General features: G+C 52.5%; 1 protein-coding gene across 2 annotated transcripts in view; it reads right to left on the bottom strand.

Moving 5' to 3' along the window:
* Window positions 1-26366, bottom strand: part of LOC140410946 (V-set domain-containing T-cell activation inhibitor 1-like) — a 35834-nt gene that overhangs the window by 5046 nt on the left and 4422 nt on the right. The window contains exons 2-4 of one of the 2 annotated variants that reach the window (XM_072499838.1): window positions 10208-10561; window positions 8522-8806; window positions 6704-6988 (exon numbers count right to left, since the gene is read on the bottom strand). In XM_072499838.1, coding sequence (XP_072355939.1) covers window positions 6704-6988; window positions 8522-8806; window positions 10208-10561 — 924 coding nt within the window. The remainder of the gene's footprint in view (window positions 1-6703; window positions 6989-8521; window positions 8807-10207; window positions 10562-26366) is intronic. The other variant, XM_072499927.1, reaches the window with a different exon arrangement.

The raw sequence follows: 26366 nt of genomic DNA, 5'->3' as shown, positions 1-26366 counted from the left end.
GGGCCCAGGTTGTCCTCTGCTGCAGAGCTCCGGGCCCAGGTTGTCCTCTGCTGCAGAGCTCCAGGCCCAGGCTGTCCTGTGCTACAGAGTCTGGGAGCGAGGCCCAGGTTGTGCTGGAGGTGAGGCTCCATGGCTGGGCCTACTCAGTGTTAGTAATAAACAGGCAGACAGCCTGGGCTGTCCGGGTAGCACATGAGGCCCAGAGAGTCCTTACAAACACGGAGTGGCTTCATCCCAAAATTAGTCAGAGTAAGTTTCAGACTGAAAGCCGGTGTGTAGCTCTCCAGTCGCACAGCCAAGTTTTCATTCCAGATTTTCTGGTCCTCGGTACACAGAGGGTCTGGGAGCAGGTTGTGCTGTCACTCTGATGGGATGGCGCCTGGTGGAACCAGCAAGGCTGCTCCACAGGGATCGGGGAGCCTTCTTTAATGGGCTTCCCAATCTGCGCAGAATATAAACCCTCCCCCTCCCTACACACCCACTCCCAGACATGGAGGATCCCCACAAGCCTCTTCCGGCCCACACCACCTCCACCACCAGAATCAGGGCACCCCTTCCCTCACAGACATCAATGCAGCCCCAACACCCCCCACCACAGGCATTGACACTGCCTATCATCCCACAACAACAGGGCAGACCCCCACCGCCACACAAATGGGTGACCTCCACAGTGGGGCTCTCTCGAGGACCATCCCTGGCACAGTGCCAGAGTGACAGTGCTACCCTGACAGTGCCACCCTGACAGTGCCAGAGTGACAATGCCACCCTGACAGTGCCAGAGTGACAGTGCCACCTGACAGTGCCACCTTGAAAGTGCCAGAGTAACAGTGCCAGTGTGACAGTGCCAGAGTGACAGTGCCAGAGTGACAATGCCACCCTGACAGTGCCAGAGTGACAGTGCCACCCTGACAGTGCCACCCTGACAGTGCCAGGCTTAGAGTGACAGTGTGACAGTGCACCCTGACAGTGCCACAGTGACAGTGCCACCCTGACAGCGCCAGAGTGACAGTGCCCCCTGACAGTGCCACAGTGACAGTGCCAGTGCCAGTGTGACAGTGCCAGAGTGACAGTGCCACCCTGACAGTGCCAGAGTGACAGTGTCAGAGTGACAGTGCCAGAGTGACAGTGCAGGAGTGACAGTGCCACCCTGACAGTGCCAGAGTGACAGTGCCACCCTGACAGTGCCAGAGTGACAGTGCCCCCTGACAGTGCAAGAGTGACAGTGCCAGTGTGACAGTGCCAGAGTGACTGTGCCACAGTGACAGTGCTGGAGTGAGTGTCACACTGACAGTGCCAGAGTGACAGTGCCAGTGTGACAGTCTCACCCTGACAGTGCCAGAGTGACAATGCCAGAGTGACAGTGTCACCCTGAAAGTGCCAGAGTGACAGTGCCAGAGTGACAGTGCAGGAGTGACAGTGCCACCCTGACAGTGCAACAGCGACAGTGCCACCCTGACAGTGCCAGAGTGACAGTGCCCTCTGACAGTGCCCTCTGACAGTGCCAGTGTGACAGTGCCACCCTGACAGTGCCAGAGTGACAGTGCCAGAGTGACAGTGCAGGAGTGACAGTGCCAGAGTGACAGTGCCACCGTGACAGTGCCACCCTGACAGTGCCAGAGTGACAGTGCCCCCTGACAGTGCAAGGGTGACAGTGCCAGTGTGACAGTGCCAGAGTGACAGTGCCAGACTGACAGTGCCAGAGTGACAGTGCCACCCTGACAGTGGCAGTGTGACAGTGCCAGAGTGACAGTGCCACCCTGACAGTGCCAGTGTGACAGTAGCGGAGTGACAGTGCCAGAGTGACAGTGCCACCCTGGCAGTCCCAGAGTGATAGTGCCAGCCTGACAGTGCCAGAGTGACAGTGCCAGAGTGACAGTGCCACCCTGACAGTGCCACTCTGACAGTGCCACAGTGACAGTGCCACCCTGACAGTGCCACACTGACAGTGCCAGAGTGACAGTGCCAGAGTGACAGTGCCAGAGTGAGTGTCACCCTGACAGTTCCAGAGTGCCAGTGCCAGAGTGCCAGTGCCAGAGTGACAGTGTCATCCTGACAGTGCCACAGTGACAGTGCCGGAGTGACAGTGCCACCCTGACAGTGCCACAGTGACAGTGCCAGAGTGCCAGTGCCAGAGTGACAGTGCCACCCTGACAGTGCCACTCTGACATTGCCACCCTGACAGTGCCACAGTGACAGTGCCACTCTGACAGTGCCACAGTGACAGTGCCACACTGACAGTGCCAGAGTGACAGTGCCAGAGTGACAGTGCCAGAGTGAGTGTCACCCTGACAGTGCCAGAGTGCCAGTGCCAGAGTGCCAGTGCCAGAGTGACAGTGTCATCCTGACAGTGCCGCAGTGACAGTGCCGGAGTGAGTGTCACCTTGACAGTGCCAGAGTGACAGTGCCAGTGTGACAGTGTCACCCTGACAGTGCCAGAGTGACAGTGCCAGAGTGACAGTCCCAGAGTGACAGTGCCAGGCTGACAGTGCCAGAGTGACAGTGCCAGTGTGACAGTGTCACCCTGACAGTGCCAGAGTGACAGTGCCAGTGTGACAGTGTCAACATGACAGTGCCAGTGTGACAGTGTCAGAGTGACAGTGCCAGAGTGACAGTGCAGGAGTGACAGTGCCAGAGTGACAGTGCCACCCTGACAGTGCCACAGTGACAGTGCCACCCTGACAGTGCCAGAGTGACAGTGCCCCCTGACAGTGCAAGGGTGACAGTGCCAGTGTGACAGTGCCAGAGTGACAGTGCCAGACTGACAGTCGCAGTGTGACAGTGCCAGAGTGACAGTGCCACCCTGACAGTGCCAGTGTGACAGTAGCGGAGTGACAGTGCCAGAGTGACAGTGCCACCCTGGCAGTCCCAGAGTGACAGTGCCAGCCTGACAGTGCCAGAGTGACAGTGCCAGAGTGACAGTGCCACCCTGACAGTGCCACAGTGACAGTGCCAGAGTGCCAGTGCCAGAGTGACAGTGCCACCCTGACAGTGCCACTCTGACAGTGCCACCCTGACAGTGCCACAGTGACAGTGCCACCCTGACAGTGCCACAGTGACAGTGCCACACTGACAGTGCCAGAGTGACAGTGCCAGAGTGACAGTGCCAGAGTGAGTGTCACCCTGACAGTGCCAGAGTGCCAGAGTGCCAGTGTCATCCTGACAGTGCCACAGTGACAGTGCCACTGTGACAGTGCCGGAGTGACAGTGCCAGAGTGACAGTCCCAGAGTGACAGTGCCAGGCTGACAGTGCCAGAGTGACAGTGCCAGAGTGACAGTGTGACAGTGTCACCCTGACAGTGCCAGAGTGACAGTGCCAGTGTGACAGTGTCAACCTGACAGTGCCAGAGTGACAGTGACAGTGCCACAGCGACAGTGCCGGAGTGAGTGTCACCCTGACAGTGCCAGCGTGACAGTGCCAGCGTGACAGTGCCAGTGTGACAGTCTCACCCTGACAGTGCCGGAGTGACAGTGCCAGAATGACAGTGCCAGAGTGACAGTGTCACCCTGACAGTGCCAGAGTGCCAGTGCCAGAGTGACAGTGTCACCCTGACAGTGCCACAGTGACAGTGATGGAGTGAGTGTCACCCTGACAGTGCCAGAGTGACAGTGCCAGTGTGACAGTGCCAGTGTGACAGTGTCACCCTGACAGTGCCAGAGTGCCAGTGCCAGAGTGACAGTGCCAGTGTGACAGTGCCAGAGTGACCATGCCAGGCTGACAGTGCCAGAGCGACAGGGCCAGAGTGCAGTGCCAGAGTGCCAGTGCCAGGCTGACAGTGCCAGAGTGACAGTGTCATGCTGACAGTGCCAGAGTGACAGTGCCACAGTCACAGTGCCACCCTGACACTGCCAGAGTGACAGTGTCACCCTGACAGTGCCAGAGTGAGTGCCAGAGTGACAGTGCCACACTGACAGTGCCACCCTGACAGTGCCACAGTGACAGTGCCACAGTGACAGTACCACAGTGACAGTGCCACCCTGACAGTGCCACACAGTGCCAGAGTGACAGTGCCAGAGTGACAGAGCCAGTGTGACAGTGTCACCCAGACAGTGCCAGAGTGACAGTGCCAGAGTGACAGTGCCACACTGACAGTGCCACCCCGACAGTGCCACCCTGACAGTGCCACCCTGACAGTGCCACCCTGACAGTGCTAGAGTGACAGTGCCAGGGTGATCGTACCAGAGTGACAGTGCTAGAGTGACCATGCCAGAGTGACAGTGCCAGAGTGCCAGTGCCAGAGTGACAGTGTCACCCTGACAGTGCCACAGTGACAGTGCCGGAGTGAGTGTCACCCTGACAGTGCCAGAGTGACAGTGCCAGTGTGACAGTGTCACCCTGACAGTGCCAGAGTGACAGTGCCAGGGTGACAGTCCCAGAGTGACAGTGCCAGGCTGACAGTGCCAGAGTGACAGTGCCAGTGTGACAGTGCCACCCTGACAGTGGCGGTGTGACAGTGCCAGAGTGACAGTGCCACCCTGACAGTGCCAGTGTGACAGTAGCGGAGTGACAGTGCCAGAGTGACAGTGCCACCCTGGCAGTCCCAGAGTGACAGTGCCAGCCTGACAGTGCCAGAGTGACAGTGCCAGAGTGACAGTGCCACCCTGACAGTGCCACAGTGACAGTGCCAGAGTGCCAGTGCCAGAGTGACAGTGCCACCCTGACAGTGCCACTCTGACAGTGCCACCCTGACAGTGCCACAGTGACAGTGCCATCCTGACAGTGCCACAGTGACAGTGCCACACTGACAGTGCCAGAGTGACAGTGCCAGAGTGACAGTGCCAGAGTGAGTGTCACCCTGACAGTGCCAGAGTGCCAGTGCCAGAGTGCCAGAGTGACAGTGTCATCCTGACAGTGCCACAGTGACAGTGCCACTGTGACAGTGCCGGAGTAAGTGTCACCTTGACAGTGCCAGAGTGACAGTGCCAGTGTGACAGTGTCACCCTGACAGTGCCAGAGTGACAGTGCCAGAGTGACAGTCCCAGAGTGACAGTGCCAGGCTGACAGTGCCAGAGTGACAGTGCCAGAGTGACAGTGTGACAGTGTCACCCTGACAGTGCCAGAGTGACAGTGCCAGTGTGACAGTGTCAACCTGACAGTGCCAGAGTGACAGTGCCACAGTGACAGTGCCGGAGTGAGTGTCACCCTGACAGTGCCAGAGTGACAGTGCCAGCGTGACAGTGCCAGTGTGACAGTCTCACCCTGACAGTGCCAGAGTGACAGTGCCAGAATGACAGTGCCAGAGTGACAGTGTCACCCTGACAGTGCCAGAGTGCCAGTGCCAGAGTGACAGTGTCACCCTGACAGTGCCACAGTGACAGTGCCACAGTGACAGTGATGGAGTGAGTGTCACCCTGACAGTGCCAGAGTGACAGTGCCAGTGTGACAGTGCCAGTGTGACAGTGTCACCCTGACAGTGCCAGAGTGCCAGTGCCAGAGTGACAGTGCCAGTGTGACAGTGCCAGAGTGACCATGCCAGGCTGACAGTGCCAGAGTGACAGGGCCAGAGTGCAGTGCCAGAGTGCCAGTGCCAGGCTGACAGTGCCAGAGTGACAGTGTCATGCTGACAGTGCCAGAGTGACAGTGCCACAGTCACAGTGCCACCCTGACACTGCCAGAGTGACAGTGTCACCCTGACAGTGCCAGAGTGACTGCCAGAGTGACAGTGCCACACTGACAGTGCCACCCTGACAGTGCCACAGTGACAGTGCCACAGTGACAGTACCACAGTGACAGTGCCACCCTGACAGTGCCACACAGTGCCAGAGTGACAGTGCCAGAGTGACAGAGCCAGTGTGACAGTGTCACCCAGACAGTGCCAGAGTGACAGTGCCAGAGTGACAGTGCCACACTGACAGTGCCACCCCGACAGTGCCACCCTGACAGTGCCAGAGTGACAGTGCCAGGCTGACAGTGCCACAGTGACAGTGCCACCCTGACAGTGCCACCCTGACAGTGCTAGAGTGACAGTGCCAGGGTGATCGTACCAGAGTGACAGTGCTAGAGTGACCATGCCAGAGTGACAGTGCCAGAGTGCCAGTGCCAGAGTGACAGTGTCACCCTGACAGTGCCACAGTGACAGTGCCGGAGTGAGTGTCACCCTGACAGTGCCAGAGTGACAGTGCCGGTGTGACAGTGCCAGTGTGACAGTGTCACCCTGACAGTGCCAGAGTGACAGTGCCAGAGTGACAATGCCAGAGTGCCAGTGCCAGTGTAACAGTGCCAGAGTGACCATGCCAGAGTGACAGTGCCAGGCTGACAGTGCCAGAGTGACAGGGCCAGAGTGCAGTGCCAGGGTGATCGTGCCAGAGTGACAGTGCCAGGGCGACAGGGCCAGGCCACTGCCTGACCATGTCCCTCACCATCTGGGAGATGTCGCTCCCTCTGTCTCCCCAGCCCCACGTCCGCTTTGCAGCGATTCGCTCTGGCGAGAGATCGCAGCCGCTGGGTGGAAGGTGCGGCCTTCAAACCCACTGATTGTATCGAACTGTGCGCAGGTCCGGCTCCCAGATGTTGCGGCTGCGGCGCGGCTTCCTCGGTGTCAGCCCCAGACTGCCCGGGCACGGAGCACCGTGTCCGCCGTGTCCCCGCAGCGGGGAGCGTGTCCAGGTTGCTCTCGGTCGCAGAGTCCCTCCCCCGCCCTCCTCCTCCAGGGCAGCACCGAGGCTGTTTTCGGCAGCTCGCACTGAAACGGCGGGTCATACTCACTCAGGACGGTGAAGCGGTGGGACAATCCTTGCTTCAAGGTGGGGTTCCAGATGATGCAGGTGTAGTTGCCGTTCGAGCCGGCCTCCAGCCTCAGGGTGCTCCTCACAGACACGCCCCCGTCGCTGCTGGGGCTCAGCTCAGTCTGCAGGGACTTGGCCACGGGGTGGCCCAGCTCGTTGTGCCAGCTGACCTCGGGGGTGGGGTTCCAGCCGGAGGACTGGCAGGTCAGCACTGAGCGCCCACTGCCCGTTACCCGCGACTCGACGTGCGGACCAAGCCCGAGAGCTGACACAGGAGAAACACAAACAGCTTTTCAGCGGCACCCACTGCAAGATCTCCCCCCCGCCCGCCCCCCCCCCAGTAAAACCGGGCGGCAGAAAGCCCCTCGGGAATGGGGGAGTGACTTCCCACAATACTGGAACCCTCCTGGGGCTTAATGCTGGGCTGCAGCCTGAGACAAGAGCAAAGGGGGATGACACTGGGCTCATGGTCTGGGGACATGGTGACTGATGGAATTTAAATTCAGTTCATTACTTAAAAATCTGGAGTGTCAGTGAGTCTGATGGTGACCATGACAACTATCATTGATTATGGGGTGGCACGGGGACACAGCGATTAGCACTGCTGCCTCACAGCGCCAGGGACCCGGGTTCGATTCCAGCCTCGGGTGACTGCGGAGTCTCCACGTTCTCCCCGTGTCTGCGTGGGTTTCCTCCCACAGTCCATCGATGTGCAGGTTAGGTGGATTGGCCACGATCAATTTCCCTCGTGTCCGAAGGGTTAGGTGGGGTTACTGGGTTATGGGGATAGGGTGGGGGCGTGGGGGCTCTTTCAGAGCGGCAATGCAGAGTCAATGGGCCGAATGGCCTCCTTCTGCTCTGTAGCGATTCTATGACTGCATCACGTGGTTCACTAATGCCCTTCGGGGAAGGAAATCTGCCGCCCTTACTCACTGCGTCACATGGCATCCATGTGACTCCAGACCCACAGCACTGACCTAACAAGGGGCAATTAGAGATGGGCAGCAAATGCTGGCCCAGCGAGCGATGCCTCACATCCCGTGAAAGGATCAAAAAGAGAAGGCCTGTCTAAAACACAAATTTGGGTTTGTTTTCTCTGTCCCCTCCCCCTCACTTCAGCTTCCCCCCCCCCCCCACTTCCCCCTTCCCTCTTTCCCCTTCCCCCTTCCCTTACCCTCCCTGGTATCTCACACTCCAAGGAGCCACACACAGTCACTATCGAGCATTAAAGAATTTACAAAACGAGATGAACAACAGTTGAAAATGGGGGTGACAGTCTGAGTGAAATTTAACAGAGGAAGGGCAAACAGGCATGGCGGCGGAGGCCTGGTGACAGGACCCCGATGTCAGTGTCAAAATGGGGGTCAAAGCCCCACACACTGTGGGGCAAACCGTTACCTGCCCACGATCCCCAAATTGACCGCGTAGTGGCCAGAGGGTAGATCCTCCACACAATAGGAGGAGATCCATCTTGGGAAGAGCAGCTGTCTCCTGATTGGCCAATAGAGAGAAAGCACAGCTCAGGAGCCACCTCTCCAACGCCTTAAACTTTCAAATGAAGAAATGTCTTCACCCGTCGGGCACCCTCATGGGCGGAAGACTGAGACTGCTGCATGGGTGGTGGGGGGGCGGTGGGGGTTGCTGTGATTAAATCGGCTGCTCGCCTTGCTGCATGTCAACCGTGTGCACATGCTTCGGAATAGTTTAGCCAGCTGGAGCACACTTTGGGATGTCTGGAGGGGGGGGGGGGGGGGGGGCGAGGCCCTATTACGGTCAGGCTGTGTTGTATGGTACTCACAGGGCAGCGTGTAATTGGCCGAGGTGCCTTGGTGGAAGAGTGGGTTCCAGATGCTGCAGGTGTAGCTGCCGTTGGAGCCGGTGGGGAATTCTATCGCACTGCGCACCCGCACCATGCCGTCCCGGCTGTCCTTCTCGTGGGTCTGAGAGTATTTGGTGATGTTCCGCCCGCTCCGGCTTTGCCAGGTCACGCTGGGCGCAGGGTACCAGCCCACAGACTCACAGATCAATACCGAGTGGTTCCTCTTCGTTACAAACGAGTAAAATCTGGGAGGGTGACCCATGGCTCAAAGAACAGAAGAAACATGAATATCTTTCACCAAATAAAACAAGTTAAAGAAACGATCCAGTAGTAAAGCTCTCTCTACACTGTCCCAGTCAAACACTCCCAGGACAGGTACAGCACGGGGTTAGATACAGAGTAAAGCTCCCTCTACACTGTCCCCATCAAACACTCCCAGGACAGGTACAGCACGGGGTTAGATACAGAGTAAAGCTCCCTCCGCACTGTCCCCATCAAACACTCCCAGGACAGGTACAGCACGGGGTTAGATAAAGAGTAAAGCTCCCTCTACGCTGTCCCCATCAAACACTCCCAGGACAGGTACAGCACGGGGTTAGATACAGAGTAAAGCTCCCTCTCCACTGTCCCCATCAAACAGTCCCAGGACAGGTACAACACGGAGTTAGATACAGAGTAAAGCTCCCTCCAAACTATCCCCATCAAACACTCCCAGGACAGGTACAGCACAAGGTTAGAGACACAGTAAAGCTCCCTCGACACTGTCCCCATCAAACACTCCCAGGACAGGTACAGCACAAGGTTAGAGACACAGTAAAGCTCCCTCGACACTGTCCCCATCAAACACTCCCAGGACAGGTACAGCATGGGGTTAGATACAGAGTAAAGCTCCCTCTACACTGTCCTCATCAAACACACCCAGGACAGGTACAGCACGGGGATAGATACAGAGTAAAGCTCCCTCCACACTGTCCCCATCAAACATTCCCAGGATAGGTACAGCACGGGGTTAGATACAGAGTAAAGCTCCCTCTACACTGTCCCCATCAAACACTCCCAGGATAGGTACAGCTTGGGGTTAGATACAGAGTAATGCTCCCTCTACACTGTCCCCATCAAACACTCCCAGGACAGGCACAGCACGGGGTTAGATACAGAGTAAAGCTCCCTCTACACTGTCCCCATCAAACACTCCCAGGACAGGTACAGCATGGGGTTAGATACAGAGTAAAGCTCCCTCTACACTGTCCCCATCAAACACACCCAGAACAGGTACAGCACGGGGTTAGATACAGAGTAAAGCTCCCTCTACACTGTCCCCATCAAACACTCCCAGGACAGGTACAGCACGGGGTTAGATACAGAGTAAAGCTCCCTTTACACTGTCCCCATCAAACACTCCCAGGACAGGTACAGCACGGGGTTAGATACAGAGTAAAGCTCCCTCTACACTGTCCCCATCAAACACTCCCAGGACAGGTACAGCACGGTGTTAGATACAGAGTAAAGCTCCCTCTATACTGTCCCCATCAAACAATCCCAGGACAGGTACAGCACTTTAAGTTGAACCTGGTTCACCAAAGGGGATACACGACTGAAATGTTGATCACCGAGAGGTTGTTGAGTCAGTAAGTAACAGGACTGGGTTGAATGCACAGCTCTTACCTCCTACACTGACGTGGATATCTTTATAACCTGTACTTGAGTTAGCACTCACATTCACTCTGTACGTCCCTGTGTCAGATAGGCTCATGTTGTTCAACCTTAGTGACACGTTTCCTTCAGCAATCTCACTCTCAAACATTTGGCTTCTGTTTTGATAGGCTGGGTCTTGCTGGCCATGGCGACTTGCGTTGTTAAGGTATTGCTGAACCAATCTCCTGGGCCCCAGTCTCTCCCACACAACGGAAACAAGTTGAGGTTCATATTGTGAATAAAAGTAACAGGGTGTGATCAGGTCCTCGCCAACCTTGATTGGGATTCTGTCACTGTCACATCCCACAAGGAACATGCCTGGAACTGCAAACACTACTTATTTCATACCAACGGTCAGGCTAGAGGTTACAGTGACACTGACACACACATACACTCACTATCACACATTCACAGTCTCCTACACGCACACACACTGTCACACACTCGCGCTCACTCACTCTCACATGTTCACACTCTCACTGTCATACTCACATTTGTTGTTGCATACACACACACGCACTGTCACACACACTCACTTTCACACACACACATTATCACACACACACGCACTGTCACACACACTCACTTTCACACACACACATTATCACACACACACGCACTGTCACACATACTCACTTTCACACACACATTATCACACACACACGCACTGTCACACACACTCACTTTCACACACACACATTATCACACACACACGCACTGTCACACACACTCACTTTCACACACACACATTATCACACACACACGCACTGTCACACACACTCACTTTCACACACACATTATCACACACACACGCACTGTCACACACACTCACTTTCACACACACATTATCACACACACACGCACTGTCACACACACTCACTTTCACACACACATTATCACACACACACACTGTCGCACACACTCACAATCATTGTCACATTCATTGTCACTCACAGACACACTCACTATTACACACACACATCCACTGCCATGCGCAAGCACATTCTCACACTCACTGTCAGAGACATTATCAGAGACATTCACTGTCATACACACTCACTGACTCATAAACACTCACAATCACTTTCACATTCATTGTCACACGCATAAACACACTGTCACACTCACATTCACTGATACAGTCATTGTCACACACACGCACACTGTCATAATGACTTTTGCACTCATTGTCACACACAATATCACTGTCATACTTACTGCCACACTCTGTCTCACACACACACACACACACTCACATTTACTGTCACACACACTCATTGTCATGCACACATACTCACAGTCACACACACTCATTATAACACACTTCCTGAGACACACACACATTCACACTCACTGTCACACGCACACTTACACTCACAGTCACACTTGTGTCACTACCCAGCCACAGCACACAGGGACATGGGCCGATGGCTGCAGAACTCCAAGACTGTCAGAGAAGCTTCACCAGAGTACATCAGAGAGAAGTCACAAGCTTGCCGTAGCTGCGGCCGAAGTAAAGGCCCAAGGCAAGGCTGCCAGCATCGTCAGAATGTGTACTGCCCAGGCCGGAAGCCAAATCCACCACAGGCCCAGGCCCTGCAAATACACCAACGGCACAAACTAAAGCAGCTGAACGCATCACCGCATCCAGCATTGCCCCAATCAAAATTAAACTCCGGGTCAACTGTTGCCCCTTGGAAATGGAAATGAGCATGGAGCCGCTGTCTCCATTACAGACCTGCGGACACCTCCGTGACGGCATCACGTCCTTGTGCCTGCGGGACACCAGGACCAGTTGGCCATGTACACGAGGGCGCCTCTGTGAATTGTAAGAAACACTGTGACCCCAGTCGCTCCGGGCGACAGATGGTGGGAACCCCCCAAAGGTCATGCAAGGACTAGGCCCCAGTCATGTAGGCAGAGACTGGCTGCAAAAGATTGAAATGGACAGGCAGAAAATCTTCAGGATGCAAACCGGTGGCTTAAATGAAGTCATTGGGAAATATCCCATGTTTCGGGAGGGCTTTGTCCAAATCAAAGGAGCAAGGGCAAAGATCTATATGGATCCAAAGGCCCTGCCTAAATACTTCAGGGCAAGACCGGTTCCCTATGCCTTGCTCACCATTGACAATGTCTTGCATCATTGACAATGTCTTTATATGCTGTGTTTGTGTAACCTACCTCTTCATTTACCTGATGAAGGAGCTGAGCTCCGAAAGCAAGTGATTCGAAACACACCTGTTGTATTTTAACCTGGTGTGGTAAGACATCTTACTGTGCCCACCCCAGTCCAACGCCGGCATCTCCACATCATTGTACACCAAGGTAGAGGCCAGACCTGGACATCTGGGACACCTTGGTATAACATGCCCGGTACAGTTTGTGAAAAGGGCTGTGCCTATGGTTCCAGTACTAAAACCCGACAAGTCGGTTCGCCTTTGCAGAGACTATAAATTGACTGTCAACAGAGCATCCCGCCTTGACCGGTGGCCCACGTTGCGCATCAAAGACCACTGCACATCTGGCTGGAGGTCACACTTTTACCAAACTGGATATGAGGCATGCGTACCTCTAGCTGGAGCTTGCTATGACATCCAGGGAATTCATCAACACCCATTAGGGGTTGTTTGAATTAACTCATCTGCCTTTTGGAGTCTCATCAGCGTGCAGCATTTTTCAGCGTGAAATGGAAAATATCCTTCAAGGGCTGCCTAGGGTGGCAGTGTACCTAGATGATGTGTTAAAGTGACAGGAGCCACTGCAAAAGAACATCGGGAAACCTTGGAGGAAGTCCCATGTCGATTCTCGGATACAAGCGTCCATCTCAAGCGGTAAAAGTACGTGTTTCAGGCCAGCGAGTTGACCGTGTCGACAAGAACAGGCTGCACGCTGCAGATGACAAAGTGGAGGGCATAAAAAGGTCACCGACCCCACAGAAAACAACTGATTTGAAGTTGTTCCTGGACCGCGTCAATTATTATGGGAAATGTATCCCCAACCTGGCCTCTTTACTGGCCCCCCCCCGACTCGCATTGCTAAACAAAAAACAGAAGTGGTCATGGCAGCTGCCACAGGACGAATCATTCACAAAAGTGAAGCCACAGCTGCTGTTGGCCTATATCTTGGCGCACTACACTCCCACGCGGCCGCTGCTACTAACATGCGCTGCCTCTCCCTACGGAGTATTGGGCAGTCCTCTCCCCTCGGTGGGACTGATGCACGATCAATTGCACAGAGAAGAGAGTTGAATACAACTGAGGCTTTATTACTCTAGGATGTGTGGCCTCCTACAGCAGCTGGCGAAATGGCTGCTGTCTAGGGAGCACACATATTTATACTCCACCTACTGGGCGGAGCCAGCAGGCAGGGACTACCCCTGTACCCATAGTACAGGGCCTTACCACACATCTCCTAATATATACAACAGTGGTGATGACCACATTCACCCCCTGTTAAAATTAAGTCCGGCGGGGGTGGTGGAGAAATATATACAGAGCAAGTTTAATATACAGAAGCGAAAAAATTTTTTTATTTCTGAAGTCCAGTCCAAGGGGGTCTGATAGTCCCGAACCAATTATAGGAGCCGGTCCGGGGCCTTGATGTGGCGTTGGGAGCGACGCAGTGGTGGCAGCGATTCCGGTGTTGGCCTGGTCCTCGGTGACTCCGGGAGCATGCCGCAATCCTCTTCATCCTCGGCTGTGGGCAGGGGGAGGACTGATGGTCCTGGCAGGGGGGGGGGGTTGATGCTGGGTGTGCCAGGGGAGGGGGGGGGGTGGAGCCGGGCCGGCGGAGTGTGTGTGTGTGGAACCTGCTGGTGCCAGGTCCCTGAGGGAGACAGTATCCTGGCGGCCGTCGGGGTACACTACGTAGGCACACTGGGGGTTAGCGTGGAGTAACTGCACCCTTTCAACCAAAGGGTCCGCCTTGTGGAGTCAGACGTGCCTACGGAGGAGTACGGGTCCTGCGAGCCAAGTCGGGAGCGACACCCCAGATGTGAACTTCCTGGGGAAGGCAAAGAGACGTTCATGGGGTGTGTCGTTAGTGGCGGTGCACATTAGTGACCGAATGGAGTGCAGTGCATCGGGGATGACCTCCTGCCAGCAGGAGGCTGGGAGATTTCTGGACCGTAGGGCCAGTTGGACGGCCCTCCATACCGCCCCGTTCTCCCTCCCCACCTGCCCGTTTCCCCGGGGGTTATAGCTGGTCGTCCTGCTAGAGGCGATACCCCTGCTGAGCAGGAACTGACGCAGCTCATTGCTCATGAATGAGGATCCCCTGTCATCCAGAATGTAGGCGGGGAAGCCGAACAGAGCAAAGATTGTGTTGAGGGCTTTGATGACGGTGGCAGATGACATGTCGGGACATGGGATGGCGAAGGGGAATCTGGAGTACTCATCGACCATACTGAGAATATACGTGTTCCGGTCAGTGGAGGGGAGGGGCCCTTTGAAATCCATGCTGAGGCGTTCAAAGGGGCGGGAGGCCTTCACCAGTGCAGTTTGCACTCTGCACAGACCTGGCAGTCCCTGGTGATTGTCCGTACTTCCTTGACGGAGTAGGGCAGGTTGCGGGCCTTTATGAAATGGTACAACCGTGTGACTCCCGGGTGACAAAGGCTGTCGTGCAGGATCCGGAGTCGGTCTACTTGTGCGCTGGCACATGTACCTCGGGATAGGGCATCTGGGGGCTCGTTGAGCTTGCCGGGGTGATACAAAATCTCGATCCGCCACCTCAAGATTTTATCATTTTTGATCTTATCCCACTGTGTGTTGTTGAACATGAAGGCTACCGACCGTTGGTCAGTGAGGAGAGTGAATCTCCTGCTGGCCAGGTAATGCCTCCAGTGCTGCATAGCTTCAACGATAGCTTGGGCCTCTTTTTCGACGGAGGAGTGCCGAATTTCTGAGGCATGAAGGGTTTGTGAAAAGAATGCCACGGGCCAGGCTGATTGTGCATGGCGGCTATGGTGACGTCTGATGCGTCACTTTCCACTTGAAAGGGCAGCGTCTCGTCTATTGCGTGCATCCTGGCCTTGGCGATATCGGCTCTAATACGGTTGAAGAAATGTTGAGCCTCGGCCGTCAGGGGGAAAAGGGTGGACTGGATGAGTGGGCGGGCCTTGCCCGCATAGTTTGGGACCCACTGGGCGTAGTATGAAAAGTACCCCAGGCAGCGTTTGAGGGCCTTGGGGCAGTGGGGGAGGGGGAGCTCCATGAGGGGGTGCATGCGGTCGTGATCGGGCCCCAGAACTCTGTTCTGGACCACATAGGCGAGGATGGCTAAGCGGTTCGTGCTGAATACGCATTTCTCCTTGTTATACGTGAGATTGAGGAGAGTGGCGGTGTGGAGAAATTTGGCAAGGTTGGCATCGTGGTTCTGCTGATCGTGGCCGCAAATGGTGACATTGTCTAGGTACGGGAAAGGTGCCCTGCAACCCGTACCGGTCGACCATTCGGTCCATCTCGCTTTGGAAGACCGAGACCCCGTTGGTGACGCCAAAGGGAACCCTGAGAAAATGGTAGAGGCGGCCATCTGCCTCGAAGGCAGTGTATGGGCGGTCCGCCTTCCAGATGGGGAGCTGGTGAGAGGCAGATTTGAGGTCTACCGTTGAGAAGACCTGGTACTGTGCAATCTGATTGACCATATCAGATATGCGTGGGAGGGGGTGCGCGTCGAGCTGCGTGTACCGATTGATGGTCTGACTGCAGTCCACGGCCATTCTGTGTTTCTCCCCAGTTTTCACTACTACCACTTGGGCTCTCCAGGGCCTATTGCTGGCCTCGATGGTGCCTTCCCGAAGCAGCCGCTGGACATCGGACCTGATGAAGGTCCTGTCCTGGGTGCTGTACCGTTTGCTCCTGGTGACGACGGGTTTGCAGTCCGGGGTTACGTTTCTGACCTTTAGGGTCGCGAGGCCGCACACAGTAAGGGGTGGTAGGGGCCCGCCGAATTTCAGTGTTATGCTCTGGAGGTTGCATTGGAAGTCCAGGCCGAGTAGCAGGGCAGAGCAGAGGTTGGGGAGGACGTAGAGCCGGAAGCCGCTGAATTCTATGCCCTGGACTGTGAGCGTGACTGTACACCCGGATCGCCACGGAGTGGGATCCGGAGGCCAGGGAGATTCTTTGATTGGCGGGGTGTACCGCAAGGGAGCAGCATCTTACCGTATCTGGATGGATGAAGCTTTCGGTGCTCCCGGAGTCCAGAAGGCAACAGGTCTCGTGCCCATTGATCTTCACACTTGTCGAGGCAGTGGCTAGATTGTGCGGGAGAGATAGGTCGATCGTACTGAGGTGAGTCGTGGCTGGTCGTCGCTGGTGTCGAACAATGGGGTGCCCGGGGGGCACGGGTCCTGGAACAATGGTGGTACCCATGTGCCATGGGGAAGACAAGATAGCGGCACCTGGAGATCTTGGGGTGGACAAGACGGCGGCGCCCACGGGCCGCACGTGGCGGGGGTTGAAAAAGATGGCGCCGCCCATGGGCCGCCCGTGGTCCTAGAACGGGAAGATGGCGGTGCCCACTGGCCGCGCGTGGTCTGAGGGGGAGAAGATGGCGGCGCCCATTTGCCATATGCGAGGGGGGTCGGGGCAATAGCAGCGTATGAGCGGGCCTGGCACACCGCAGCGAAGTGCCCCTTCTTGCCGCAGGCCTTGCAAAGGGCGGTACGGGCCGGGCAACGTTGGCGGGGGTGTTTCTGTTGCACACAGAAGTAACATCGGGGATGCCCGGGGTTGGCTGGCTGGCGCGTGGCACAGTCGTATTGGTTGGGTGAGGCCCCCAGTGTGGCGGCCGTCTGCGGAGTCCACAATGTGTAGGAGGGGTGGGCCGCGCGGCTGGGGGTGTAGGCCTGAATATTGCGCAAGGTGACCGTCATCGATATCGCCATTTCTTTTGTTGCTACGAGGTCGAGCGTGGCACCCTCTAAAAGTCGCTGGCGTATGAGGTTTGACCCTATCCCCGTAACGAAGGAATGAGGAGGTTTGAATGTTCCGTGGCCGTGACGGCCTGACAGACACAGTCTCTGACCAGGGGAATTAAAGCACGCCAGAAATCTTCTACGGACTCACCAGGGAGTTGACTGCGAGTAGAGATAGTAAATGGGTGACCAAAAGACAGAGCAAGAGGAGGAAGGCAGTGCAGGTGTCCTCTGCGGTCATCTCCCTGCAAAACAGATATACCGCTTTGGATACTGTTGAGGGAGATGGCTCACCAGGGGAAGGCAGCAGCAGCCAGGTTCATGGCACCGTGGCTGGCTCTGCTGCGCAGCTGGGCAGGAAGAAGAATGGCAGGGCTATAGTGATAGGGGACTCAATTGTAAGGGGAATAGACAGGCGGTTCTGCGGACGCAATCGAGACTCCAGGATGGTATGTTGCCTCCCTGGTGCAAGGGTCAAGGGTGTCTCGGAGCGGCTGCAGGACATTCTGGGGGGGGGGAGGGTGAACAGCCAGGTGTCGTGGTGCACATAGGCACCAACGATATAGGTAAAAAATGGGACAAGGTCCTACAAGCTGAATTCAGGGAGTTAGGAGTTAAACTAAAAAGTAGGACCTCAAAGGTAGTAATCTCAGGATTGCTACCAGTGCCACGAGCTAGTCAGATTAGGAATGTCAGGATTGATAGGATGAATGCGTAGCTCGAGAGATGGTGCAAGAGGGAGGGATTCAAATTCCTGGGGCATTGGAACCGGTTCTGGGGGAGGTGGGACCAGTACAAACCGGACGGTCTGCACCTGGGCAGGACTGGAACCGATGTCCTAGGGGGGTGTTTGCTAGAGCTGTTGGGGAGGGTTTAAACTAATGTGGCAGGGGGATGGGAACCGATGCAGGAAGTTGGAAGGTAGTAAAACAGGGACAGAAACAAAAGGCAGTAAGGGGGAAAGTGTAAGGCAGAGAAGCCATAGTCAAAAATCAAAAAGGGCGACAGGACAAGGTACAGTGACTGAGGGGAGCTCAGTGAATAGGACCAGGAATACTAAAAGAAATAAAACGGGAAATGAAAACATTAATGGTAAGCGACACGGCAGGTTGTTACATGAAGATCTGGGTTCAACGACAAGGATAATTAGGAGAAAAGTTAAGAGGAAATATAACTTAGGAGAGGTTACTGATCGAGGTTTTAAGATTCAAAACAGAGGTAAAAAAGCCAACATAAGTGTACTTTACCTGAATGCTCGTAGTATTCGGAATAAGGTAAATGAGTTGATGGCGCAAATCATCGTGAATGAATATGATTTAGTGTCCATTACTGAAACATGCTTAAAGGATGGTCACGACTGGGTGTTAAATATCCAAGGGTATCAAACTATTTGGATGGTAAAGGAGGTGGTGTAGCTCTGTTATTTAAGGATGACATCCGGGCAATAGTAAGGGATGACATCGGTGCTATGGAGGATAAGGCTGAATCCATTTGGATGGAAATCAGGAATAGTGAGGCGAAAAAGTCACTGATAGGAGTAGTCTATAGGCCACCAAATAGTAACATTATAGTGGGGCAGGCAATAAACAAAGAAATAACGGATGCATAAAGAAATGGTTCAGCAGTTATCATGGGGGAATTTAATCTACATGTCAATTGGTTTAACCAGGTCGGACAAGGCAGCCTTGAGGAGGAGTTTATAGAATGTATCCACGATAGTTTCCTAGAACAGTATGTAATGGAACCTACGAGGGAACAAGCGATCCTAGATCTGGTCCTGTGTAATGAGACAGAATTGATTCATGGTCTCATAGTTAGGGATCCTCTCGGAAGGAGCGATCACAATATGGTGGAATTTAAAATACAGGTGGAGGGTGAGAAGGTAAAATCAAACACTAGCGTTTTGTGCTTAAACAAAGGAGATTACAATGGGTTGAGAGAAGAACTAGCTAAAGTAGACTGGGAGCAAAGACTTTATGGTGAAACAGTTGAGGAACAGTGGCGAACCTTCCAAGCGATTTTTCACAGTGCTCAGCAAAGGTTTATACCAAAAAAAAGGAAGGACGGTAGAAAGAGGGAAAATCGACCATGGATATCTAAGTCCCCCGGGCCTGACGGGATATATCCAAGGATTCTATGGGAAGCAAGAGATGAAATTGCAGAGCCGTTGGCAATGATCTTTTCGTCCTCACTGTCAACAGGGGTGGTACCAGGGGATTGGAGAGTGGCGAATGTCGTGCCCCTGTTCAAAAAAGGAACTAGGGATAACCCTGGGAATTACAGGCCAGTTAGTCTTACTTCGGTGGTAGGCAAAGTAATGGAAAGGGTACTGAAGGATAGGATTTCTGAGCATCTGGAAAGACACTGCTTGATTAGGGATAGTCAGCACGGATTTGTGAGGGGTAGGTCTTGCCTTACAAATCTTATTGAATTCTTTGAGGAGGTGACCAAGCATGTGGATGAAGGTAAAGCAGTGGATGTAGTGTACATGGATTTTAGTAAGGCATTTGATAAAGTTCCCCATGGTAGGCTTATGCAGAAAGTAAGGAGGCATGGGATAGTGGGAAATTTGGCCAGTTGGATAACGAACTGGCTAACCGATAGAAGTCAGAGAGTGGTGGTGGATGGCAAATATTCAGCCTGGATCCCAGTTACCAGTGGCGTACCGCAGGGATCAGTTCTGGGTCCTCTGCTGTTTGTGATTTTCATTAATGACTTGGATGAGGGAGTTGAAGGGTGGGTCAGTAAATTTGCAGACGATACGAAGATTGGTGGAGTTGTGGATAGTAAGGAGGGCTGTTGTCGGCTGCAAAGAGACATAGATAGGATGCAGAGCTGGGCTGAGAAGTGGCAGATGGAGTTTAACCCTGAAAAGTGTGAGGTTGTCCATTTTGGAAGGACAAATATGAATGCGGAATATAGGGTTAACGGTAGAGTTCTTGGCAATGTGGAGGAGCAGAGAGATCTTGGGGTCTATGTTCATACATCTTTGAAAGTTGCCACTCAAGTGGATAGAGCTGTGAAGAAGGCCTATGGTGTGCTCGCGTTCATTAACAGAGGGATTGAATTTAAGAGCCGTGAGGTGATGATGCAGCTGTACAAAACTTTGGTAAGGCCACATTTGGAGTACTGTGTACAGTTCTGGTCGCCTCATTTTAGGAAGGATGTGGAAGCTCTGGAAAAGGTGCAAAGAAGATTTACCAGGATGTTGCCTGGAATGGAGAGTAGGTCTTACGAGGAAAGGTTGAGGGTGCTAGGCCTTTTCTCATTAGAGCGGAGAAGGATGAGGGGCGACTTGATAGAGGTTTATAAGATGATCAGGGGAATAGATAGAGTAGACAGTCAGAGACTTTTTCCCCGGGTGGAACACACCATTACAAGGGGACATAAATTTAAGGTGAAAGGTGGAAGATATAGGAGGGATATCAGAGGTAGGTTGTTTACCCAGAGAGTAGTGGGGGCATGGAATGCACTGCCTGTGGAAGTAGTTGAGTCGGAAACATTAGGGACCTTCAAGCAGCTATTGGATAGGTACATGGATGACGGTAAAATGATATAGTGTAGATTTATTTGTTCTTAAGGGCAGCACGGTAGCATTGTGGATAGCGCAATTGCTTCACAGCTCCATGGTCCCAGGTTCGATTCCGGCTTGGGTCATTGTCTGTGCGGAGTCTGCACATCCTCCCCGTGTCTGCGTGGGTTTCCTCCGGGTGCTCCGGTTTCCTCCCACAGTCCAAAGATGTGCGGGTTAGGTGAATTGGCCAATGATAAATTGCCCTTAATGTCCAAATTGCCCTTGGTGTTGGGTGGAGGTGTTGAGTTTGGGTATGGTGCTCTTTCCAAGAGCCGGTGCAGACTCAAAGGGCCGAATGGCCTCCTTCTGCACTGTAAATTCAATGATAATCTATGATTAATCTAGGACAAAGGTTCGGCACAACATCGTGGGCCGAAGGGCCTGTTCTGAGCTGTATTTTCTATGTTCTATGTTCTATGAAATAAGGGAGAGTATCAAATTGAAGGAAAAAGCATACAAAGTGGCAAAGATTAGTGGGAGACTAGAGGACTAGGAAATCTTTAGCGGGCAACAGAAAGCTACTAAAAAAGCTATCAAGAAGAGTAAGATAGATTATGAGAGTAAACTTGCTCAGAATATAAAAACAGACAGTAAAAGTTTCTACAAATATATAAAACAAAAAAGAGTGGCTAAGGTAAATATTGGTCCTTTAGAGGATGAGAAGGGAGATTTAATAATGGGAGATGAGGAAATGGCTGAGGAACTGAACAGGTTTTCTGGGTCGGTCTTCACAGTGGAAGACACAAATAACATGCCAGTGACTGATAGAAATGAGGCTATGACAGGTGAGGACCTTGAGAGGATTGTTGCCGCTAAGGAGGTAGTGATGGGAAAGCTAATGGGGCTCAAGGTAGACAAGTCTCCTGGCCCTGATGGAATGAATCCCAGAGTGCTAAAAGAGATGGCTAGGGAAATTGCAAATGCACTAGTGATAATTTACCAAAATTCACTAGACTCTGGGGTGGTCCCGGCGGATTGGAAATAAGCAAACGTTACACCACTGTTTAAAAAAGGAGGTAGGCAGAAAGTGGGTAATTATAGGCCAGTGAGCTTAACTTCGGTAGTAGGGAAGATGCTGGAATCTATCATCAAGGAAGAAATAGCAAGGCATCTGGATGGAAATTGTCCCATTGGGCAGATGCAGCATGGGTTCATAAAGGACAGGTCGTGCCTAACTAATTTCATGGAGTTTTTTGAGGATATTACCAGTGTGGTAGATAATGGGGAGCCAATGGATGTGGTATATCTGGATTTCCAGAAAGCCTTTGACAAGGTTCCACACAAAAGGTTGCTGCATAAGATAAAGATGCATGGCATTAAGGGGAAAGTAGTAGCATGGATTGAGGATTGGTTAATTAATAGAAAGCAAAGAGTAGGGATTAATGGGTGTTTCTCTGGTTGGCAATCAGTAGCTAGTGGTGTCCCTCAGGGATCAGTGTTGGGCCCACAATTGTTCACAATTTACAGAGATGATTTGGAGTTGGGGACCAAGGGCAATGTGTCCAAGTTTGCAGACGATACTAAGATGAGTGGTAAAGGAAAAAGTGCAGAGGATACTGGATGTCTGCAGAGAGATTTGGTTAGGCTAAGTGAATGGGCTAGGGTCTGGCAGATGGAATACAATGTTGACAAATGTGAGGTTATCCATTTTGGTAGGAATAACAGCAAAAGGGATTATTGTTCAAATGATAAAATATTAAAACATGCTGCTGCGCAGAGAGACCTGGGTGTGCTAGTGCATGAGTCGCAAAAAGTTGGTTTACAGGTGCAACAGGTGATTAAGACGGCGAATGGAATTTTGTCCTTCATTGCTAGAGGGATGGAGTTTAAGACTAGGGAGGTTATGCTGCAATTGTATAAGGTGTTAGTGAGGCCACACCTGGAGTATTGTGTTCAGTTTTGGTCTCCTTACCTGAGAAAGGATGTACTGGTGCTGGAGGGTGTGCAGAGGAGATTCACTAGGTTAATCCCAGAGCTGAAGGGGTTGGATTAACAGGAAAGGTTGAGTAGATTGGGACTGTACCCGTTGGAATTTAGAAGGATGCGGGGGGATCTTATAGAAACATATAAAATTATGAAGGGAATAGATAGGATAGATGCGGGCAGGTTGTTTCCATTAGCGGGTGAAAGCAGAACTAGGGGGCATAGCCTGAAAATAAGGGGAAGTAGATTTAGGACTGAGTTTAGGGAGGAACTTCTTCACCCAAAGGGTTGTGAATCTATGGAATTCCTTGCCCAGTGAAGCAGTAGAGGCTCCTTCATTAAATGTTTTTAAGATAAAGATAGATAGTTTTTTGAAGAATAAAGGGATTAAGGGTTATGGTGTTCGGGCAGGAAAGTGGAGCTCAGTCCACAAAAGATCAGCCATGATCTCATTGAATGGTGGAGCAGGCTCGAGGTGGCCTACTCCTGCTCCTAGTTCTTATGTTCTTAGAGAGTATGTGTCTGGCGAAGAGCGTGTTCGTCTGCTGGGCGTAATTCTCTTTCAGTAGCGCCATGGCTTCATCGTATTTCGGCGCATCCTGAATAAGAGGAAAGACGTTGGAGCTCAGCCGCGATTAGAGTATCTGGATCTTCTGAGCTTCCGGGATGGGGTCTGGTGCAGACCTGATGTAAGTTTCAAAACAAGCTAGCCAGTGTTGAAAGTCCTTTTTGGCGTTGCCTGATTGCAGATCCAGCTGCAGGCGATCCGGCTTGATGCGGAGGTCCATCTTCTGAAAATCTTAGAGTAATAAATTGATGCACGATCAATTGCACAGAGACGAGAGTTGAATACAACTGAGGCTTTATTACTCTAAGATGTGTGGCCTCCTACAGCAGCTGGCAAAATGGTTGCTGTACGGGGAGCACACATATTTATACTCCGCCTACTGGGCGGAACCAGCAGGCAGGGACTACCCCTGTACCAGTAATACAGGGTCTTACCACACATCTCCTAATATATGCACTGTGGTGATTACCACAGGGATGATGGGGCCGAACGGCCGATTACATATGCGTCGCGAATCCTGACAGATGCGGAGCGACGATATGCACCAATCCATAAAGAGGGTCGGGCCCTGATATTCGGAGTGAAGATATTCCATCCGTATGTCTTTGCCGACATTTTACAATAATCACAGACCATAAACCCTTGATGGGACTTTTCAAGCAGGACAAGACGATTCCCCCCATCGCCGTGGCGCGGATTCAGCACTGGGTACGCTTCATGGCGATGTACGAGCACCGCCCGAGCACGCACATAGCCAAGCTGACGTCCCAAGTCGTCTGCCGTTACCCACAAGCTCGTCCCTCCCGCCGAGAATGGATCATGACTAAATTTTATGGACATCCTGGTGTCCACCAGGCAGATCCAGACATAGACCCAGAAAGACCCCACATTGGTGAAATTACGCCACGCGATCCGAAGCGGCGAAATCCAGGGACAGCCTCCAGAGGACCTGAAGCCCTTCCTATCTGAACACCATGAATTCACCGTGTCAGATGGCATCATCCTGTGGGGGCTCCGAGTACCCAATTCATTTTTTCCAATTAAGGGGCAACTTAACGTGGCCAGTCCACATACCCTGCACATCTATGGGTTGTGGGGCAAAACCCACGCAGACACGGAGAGAATGTGCAAACTTAACACACACTGACCCAGAGCCAGGATCGAACCTGGGACCTCGGTGCCATGAGGCAACAATGCTAACCACTGCACCACCGCGCTGCCAGCACCCGGAATTAAAGGAACTAACCTCACAGTGTTCACCCTGGAGTGTCCAAGATGAAGATGTTCGCCAGGGGCTGCGTCTGGTGGCATGGGCTTGTTTCCAACGATGAACGCTTGGTGAAACAGAACTCGTCATGCCAGGTTCCTGGGAGTGGCAGTTGGGAAGACTGACCCCATGTCATACAAGGTCAAGACCAGGGAGAGGACCATGAAAAAGCATGTGGACCATCTTCAGTGTAGGGAATCCACCACTCTTCCGGATAGGGTGACGCCCTCAACATCCCTGGAACCTACCACCAGGTAGGGGGCTGAGCCCATGGAACACCCTAGCGCATCCACAGGAGGATGAACACTCAGGGTCCGACATGGAAACTGAGGTGTTAGATCCGCAGCCGGGAGTCAACGTTGGACTAGAACCCCCATCAGTGGCCCTTCGATGCTACAGTAACCAGAGCTAAAGCAGGAATGTCGACTTCAGAGGGAAGTCAAAAATTTGGTTCCATTTTATTAGAGTCTGGGGATCGAAAGTTAAAGCAATTCTGAATAGTTCTTCCAGCAGGTAAGACAAAGAAATCCTAAAGGGGAGCTGAAAATCCTGTATACTGGGTCCGTTGTTAAAAATTATGTGGAGATGCCGATGTTGGACTGGGGTGGGCACAGTAAGAAGTCTTAAAACACCAGGTTAAAGCACAACAGGTTTGTTTTGAATCACTAGCTTTCGGAGCGCAGCTTCTCCATCACCTGTGCTCCGAAGGTTAGTGATTCAAAACAAACCTGTTGGACTTTAATCTGGTGCTGTAAGGCTTCTTACATTGTTAAAAAGGAAGTGGAAACCTTGTTTAAAAGAGTCATTTGGAAACCATGGACTGGAATGCAAGCCACTGATGTAAATCAGTGTTGTGAAAGAACACGTTAAAGCGTGTTTTCTGTGGGTGCAGTTTGGAAACACTCTGCGGGGATATTGAGGAAAAATCCACAGACATTAAGTTGAGCTCAGAGCAGAGTGTGTGAATTTGACCAGAGCCAATCTGTGTGCTTAAAGGGACTTTGTGTTCATGAGACCATTGTTGCTTAAGATATATTTTGTAATCTGTGTTAATATTAAAAGTTGTGCGTATTTAAGATAAGGGGGGAGGAAAGGAATATTCATCCATTTTTGATGTTTAATAAATGTTTAATTTTCTTGTTGATAAAACTAATTAGCGATCCTGCGACTATGTTCCTCCACGTTATGATCTTTTGAGACAGGGTTCCATTCTGGAATTTTCCTGTCCAGTTAGAATATCAACTGGGAGCAGAACACCAACCTCAAACTGTGAACTCTCTCATCCACCATTCATCCCACCATTTTATTTCTATCAATTGAAGGATGTTTCCATGCTGTAAACTTCTATGATTCTATGAATTTATTTTTATTTTCATTTCTTCCATTGATTTGTTTTTCCCTCACCCCGCCCGCCAAGTCCACTTGGGCCACCTGTTCCTAGTTGCCCTTTGACACACTGCTCACCTTTGTCCTGCCGCTCACATGTTCTAATCTCTTTATGTGCCACTCTCAGCACCCTTCTTAGCCTTAATCACCCCCATTTACATTGTCTTCTGTCCTCGACATCTTTGTCAATCTCCACGATCGCTGGCCCCCGCTCCACGCCACCCCCCCCCCTACAACAGAATGAATCTGCCCCCATTTCCAGTTCCCTCCAGCTTTGACAAAGAGTCATCCAGACTCGAAACGTCGGCTCCCTTCTCTCTCCTCAGATGCTGCCAGACCTGCTGGGATTGTCCAGTATTTTCTGTTTTTGGTACAGTTCAGAGAAGGTTTACTAGACTAAAAGCGGGAATGGGTGTGTTGTCTTATGAAGAATGGTGGGAGAGGTTAGGTTTTTATCCATTAGAAGATCCGAAAATGTTAAGATCCTGAGGGTGG

Source organism: Scyliorhinus torazame, chromosome 1 (assembly GCF_047496885.1).
Source record: "Scyliorhinus torazame isolate Kashiwa2021f chromosome 1, sScyTor2.1, whole genome shotgun sequence".
Taxonomy (NCBI): Eukaryota; Metazoa; Chordata; class Chondrichthyes; order Carcharhiniformes; family Scyliorhinidae; genus Scyliorhinus; species Scyliorhinus torazame.
This window is presented reverse-complemented; position numbering and strand designations above follow the sequence as displayed.